The following is a 5,997-nucleotide window of genomic DNA, read 5'->3' on the forward strand; positions in this document are numbered from 1 at the left end:
CGGCATGAGAACCAGTCCAAAGAGACTGGCATCGACCATGCTCGAATGGTGCATTTTACATGCTACTGGCATGGGAGCCAGTCTGGAGGGACTGGCATCAACCACGCTCGAATGATGCTTGAACGTGTCACCGGCATGAGAACCAGTCCAGAGAGACTGGCATCGACCATGCTCGAATGGTGCTTTTTACATGCTACCTGCACAGGTGTTAGCCATGCGATAAAACTGACATAATATTTGGAAAATCCATAGCACTTTATCACTACTTATCATTATTAACTGTGCTTTCCAACTGAAATTTAATTGTCTTGTCCATTGTCACAGTCCTGGGCCAGAATGCTATCGACTGCCACTAATTTCTCCTGTAGTGACGTCATTTGGCGCCAAAATACAGTCGCCATTACTGCGTTTTCATCCACGCATGCGCAGGGAATAGTTCCAGAAGGAACAGGAAGAGTCCCATGCGCATGCGTGGAATTCAACATCTAAACGTTCCCGCTCTTTTCATTCTATTTCTCGGTCGGCCGGCCATGAACGTGGTCGTGTCAAGCTGTCTCTCCAGCATTCCAACTCTGGGGACAGCTCATTCCAACATTCCAACGTCTCAGCAACCATGCTCTCTCACAGAAGGCGTCTCAGCAACCAAGATTAAGGCTGCCTATTTTCATCCATGAATAAATATTGTTGTGTTGATCGTTCAGAGTTCTGCGTTCCGTTTATTCCGAATTTAATATAGGAAAGCAGGTGTACACCTAATGGTGTATAACCAATTCCCTACACTCCTGTAACATTATGAACTGCTAAAACGGCAGCAGCAGCAGCAGTCACATTTCTTGCTTGGTCTGTAGTCATGAGATTTGGCTTAACCTATAAATTAATTAGATCCACTGTGAGCAAATTAACATCAGTGACATTACTATCAAACCTTACTGGAGGCTAACTACACACCAAGTTTTTGACAGCTCACTAAACTGAAACTGAAAGGAATAACTTCATAGCGTTGATAAATAATGAGAATTAGCGATATTTCAAGGTGTGTTTAGTTACCGGTGTTTACGTAGATAAGCTTCTAAAGTATCTTGCAGTCCGTCAACATCAACCAACACAACTTCTTCTCTGCACTCTTGTGATAACAGATCCCATATATCAATCCAGCTACTAAATTAAAAAAAAAACAAAACAAATTATTTTCAAGCAGTGAAAGCAAAATATATATCAAAGAAAAGCAAAAATACAATTTTATTATTATTATTATTATTATTAATGTTATTAGTTCCATAAAAAAAAGCAAATGCATTTTTGCTCTCTTTAGAATCAGAGAGCACAGGTGTGTCTGATCAAGAAGTCAGCTTCACAACCACATAGTTCCTATTGTAGAGCAGGACATCTTTCATCATAACCTTGCGATAACCAAAGTCTTATAGATAAAAATTTCATAGACTGAAACTGTGCAGAAGCCTTCCAGGTGAGAGAGAGATTGATGGCAGAGCTATCAACACCCAGCAACTGGCTCCATTCTTTAACCAATTTGCTATCTCAGTTCTGTTAAACTACACTGTCTATTTCAATTCATTTTGAAAATAATGAATTTAGCAAAATAACCTTGTTGCTATTAAGTTGGTGCATGGGGCATAAACGGAGTTGAAGTTTTGATAGATTTTTAAATTACTTCAAAACAATAATTTCGTGTCACAGAACAAAGAGCCATGTGAAGTAGGTTGGTATTGAAACAGTTAAAATCATGTGAGTCCAGTCTGCTGATTATCCTTTGAAGTTCTTGGTGAAATAAGCACTGACCGCGCTCAAATGGGGCTTTTTATATGCAGCTGGCACGGGAGCCATCATTATTATTATTATTACAACATCATCACAACAATAATTTAACACAAACACACAGCCACAAATATAAAAGGGAAGTTTATCAAATCAATATCCAATACATTATTGGGTTTTTGTTTTGCTTTTTCTCAAAAATAAATACAACAGAACATTTAATAACAAAAGAAAACTTGACTCTTACGCAAATGGTCTTGTTTTGTGTGTATCTAAGGAGTGAAGATTACATCGCTTATTTTTCTTGCTTTTTGGTATAGATTCCATCACAGAATTCAATTTTGCCCTAGAAAGGAAAAAAAGAAAAAAAAAAAAAGAAATTACTATGCAGTAGTAATAGTAGTAGTCAATATAAATGACCAAAAGTAGTATTTAAACTTATGAGATAGAAATTAGAAATTCAACAGACCCTCTTGGTGTTGCAGGGCTCAACAAGTTTAACCCTTCATAATACCAAACCACCTAAGACCAATTCCTGGTTCTATGACACAAACTTTCAGTTTATAGTGGTTTATATTAAAATTTTCTTTTAAAATTTCAAATTAATTTAGGCCTCAAAAAACCCTTTTAATAATGGTAAATTTATTTGTTATTTTCAAAATTGAAATAAATGGAATGTATTTTAAGAGAAATTTGGTAACAAAAGAATTAATGAAAATAATAAGCCTTTTTTTAAAAATGAACCCAAGATTTCTTTATTGTATATAAAGAATTTATGAAGACGCAATGGCCCAGTGGTTGGGGCAGCGGACTTGTGGTCATAGGATCGCAGTTTCGATTCCCAGACCGGGCGTTGGGAGTGTTTATTGAGCAAAAACACCTAAAGTTCCACGAGGCTCCGGCAGGGGATGGTGGCGAACCCTGTTGTACTCTTTCACCACAACTTTCTCTCACTCTTACTTCCTGTTTCTGTTGTACCTGTAATTCAAAGGGTCAGCCTTGTCACACACTGTGTCACGATGAATCTCCCCAAGAACTACGTTAAGGGTACACGTGTCTGTGGTGGAGTGCTCAGCCACTTGCACGTTAATTTCAGGAGCAGGCTGTTCCGTTGATCAGATCAACTGGAACCCTCGTCGTCGTAACCGACCAAGTGCCACTAACAAGTTTCTTTATTTTGTACAGCTTCAGATCGCCATATCTAGGGTTTAGTTTACCTAGGTTGCAGTTGAAAACATTACATATGGTATGATATTTCAGGACTGGTTGAGAAGGCTGCTTCCCAACCAAGTGGTTTCAGGTTCGATCCTAGTATAAGGTACCTTGGACAAAGAAGCCTACCATGTGTGCAGATGTGTGTGTGGGGGATACATATTCATATTTGCACTTCTTTGAAAATAACTAACTATAAGGCAGCGTTGTCATTTCACCTGTCAACAATCACCTACAGGTAGCAATTAGTGATAGGAGAAACATCTGGCTGTTAAACAATGCCTCCATAATATATATTCAACTAACCCCCAGCTGGTATGGAAAAATGGATGTAAGAAACAAATGAATGAAGTCAATGATTATATCATCTTTCAGTTTTTTCTTCCACAAGACAACTTGGACAGGTTTCAATATTATTCTGGCCTTATCAACAAAATATAGCCTTCATCATCATCGTTTAACGTCCGCTTTCCATGCTAGCATGGGTTGGACGATTTGACTGAGGACTGGTGAAACCGGATGGCAACACCAGGCTCCAGTCTGATTTGGCAGAGTTTCTACAGCTGGATGCCCTTCCTAACGCCAACCACTCAGAGAGTGTAGTGGGTGCTTTTACGTGTCACCCGCACGAAAACGGCCAGGCTCGAAATGGTGTCTTTTATGTGCCACCCGCACAAGCCAGTCCTTCATTGCATTAATTTAAGAGTGATGAATGTCAAAGTTGATTCTGATAGGATTTATGGTTCCTAGAACAATAAGGCAACAAAGTCATCGTCATCATCATCGTTTAACGCCTGCCTTCCATGCTAGCATGGGTTGGACGATTTGACTGATGACTGGTGAAACCAGATGGCTACACCAGGCTCCAATCTGATTTGGCAGAGTTTCTACAGCTGGATGCCCTTCCTAATGCCAACCACTCCAGAGAGTGTAGTGGGTGTTTTTACGTGCCATTGGCATGAAGGCCAGTCAGGCTGTACTGGCAATGGCCACACTCAAAATGGTGTATTTTATGTGCCACCTGCACAGGAGCCAGTCCGGTGGCACTGGCAACGACCTCGCTTGAATGTCTTTTCACGTGCCACCAGCACAAGTGCCAGGAAGGCGACACTGGTAACAGTTACGCTCAAATGGTGCTATTTATGTGCCACTGGCATAAAAGCCAGACTGTGATAATTGTTTTAATGACCATGAGGTAGATTGCCTATGGCCAGATGTTCTTCCTATCACCAACCCTCACTTATTTCCAGGTAACATTTCCCCATGACCAAACAGGTTTGCACAGAAAACTGAAAACGAAGGAAACTACCTGCATGACAATGACACTCATTTCCAACTATCATGCAAGGCAAGGAGACAATAGCAATGCCAAAGCAAGGGGACAGTAACACCCACACACACATCCATCTAGAAAGCAAATTTTTATTCAGTTTATAGACAGACTGTTCATCTTCAATGCTTTGAAGAAATGATTGATCCAGCGTTTGGAACAATTTACTTATTCCAATGGATGGGAAGCATAACTGAGTTATTAATCCCATGGCTTCAAGTTCAATCTCATTGAAGAGCACCTTGGGCCTTGCTATAACCTCAAGTTAACCCAAGCCTTATGGGTGAACTAGAATTAACAGCCTGTGGAATTCACTGTACCCAAATCAGTTGCTGGGTTTAACACTACCAACAGGCCACTGGGTACAACTGGATACCACTAGATGTGAAGCTCACACTGATGCAAGCATTCTGATCAAGTCTCCCATCTGAAAACGATAGAGATACAAAACCATGATTCATCATTTTGTCTTCCCCTTCCCCCTATCCTTTCTCCTCTGACTAAACTAAAAAGAAAAAAAAAAGAAAACAATTTTGTCTTTTTTTCTTTCAATAGCAGAAAATATTTTCATCCCAAAGTAGGTTGCAGTGGTGGTGGTGGTGGTGGTGGCAGGAGATGGCATCCAACATCACTCATCAATGATATTAATGGAGTGAATAGGGGGGCTTGGAATGCCTTAGCACTCAACCTAGAATATCAGTAGGGTTTTATTGATTGATAAGTTACCTCCTTCTCTTTTTTAGGTCATCAAAGCAATCTTTAATTTAGTATATCTAGCAATCTCTTTCTGCACCTCCTCTCTCCCTCTGAACACTAAATTGATATTTGTGCATACATGTACACACACACACACACACACACACACACACACACTAAGTGGTCCTCTAAACACAATGCATCTAAAAAATAAATAAAATCCTGTGTAAATTTTGAGTTAATTCAGGCAGGTATTTTCATCCAGATAATTATATAAGTAAGTGAAATTAATCTAAGCTTGATAAGACACCACTATTAGTTCACTAAGTTCAGAAGCAGAAACAGATGAGAACAGAAATTAAATCTATAATTTCCTAGTTCAATAAAACCCTTCAGAAGTATTAGAAATTCAGGCTTGCCTATTCGTTCAGTTATTGGTTCAAGTTATTACCCCCCCCTTTATCAAAGCAATTATGTTAATACTCAACCAGAAACACCAGCTGAGCAAGAGCTGCGACTGATGTTATAAACAGCAAATCGAGTTAATCTGGCAGGCAGAAAGATAACAGCAGAAGATTAACGAGAAGAAAGCATTGTTATTTTAATCCACATCGATGTAACAAACAAGGTTCAAACCTAAGTTTTGTTTGCTTTTTAATAGCTTTATTTAAAGGGTCATGTCCTTTACACAACCACCCTTTAATTTTTTTTTAATGACATCCTATTAGATGTGTGTGCATGTGTATGTGGAGATTATATATATATCATCATCATCATCATCATCGTTTAACGTCCGCCTTCCATGCTGGCATGGGTTGGACGATTTGACTGAGGACTGGTGCAAACCGGATGGCTACACCAGGCTCCAATCTAATTTGGCAGAGTTTCTACAGCTGGATGCCCTTCCTAACGCCAATCACTCAGAGAGTGTAGTGGGTGCTTTTACGTGTCACCCGCACGAAAACGGCCACGCTTGAAATGGTGTC

General features: G+C 39.7%; 1 protein-coding gene across 1 annotated transcript in view; it reads right to left on the reverse strand.

Annotated features, from left to right (window-relative positions):
• Nucleotides 1-5,997, reverse strand: part of LOC106867988 (gametogenetin-binding protein 2-like) — an 89,645-nt gene that overhangs the window by 22,055 nt on the left and 61,593 nt on the right. The window contains exons 4-5 of the mRNA XM_014913073.2: nucleotides 2,021-2,119; nucleotides 1,048-1,158 (exon numbers count right to left, since the gene is read on the reverse strand). Coding sequence (XP_014768559.1) covers nucleotides 1,048-1,158; nucleotides 2,021-2,119 — 210 coding nt within the window. The remainder of the gene's footprint in view (nucleotides 1-1,047; nucleotides 1,159-2,020; nucleotides 2,120-5,997) is intronic.

Source organism: Octopus bimaculoides, chromosome 6 (genome assembly GCF_001194135.2).
Source record: "Octopus bimaculoides isolate UCB-OBI-ISO-001 chromosome 6, ASM119413v2, whole genome shotgun sequence".
NCBI lineage: Eukaryota > Metazoa > Mollusca > Cephalopoda > Octopoda > Octopodidae > Octopus > Octopus bimaculoides.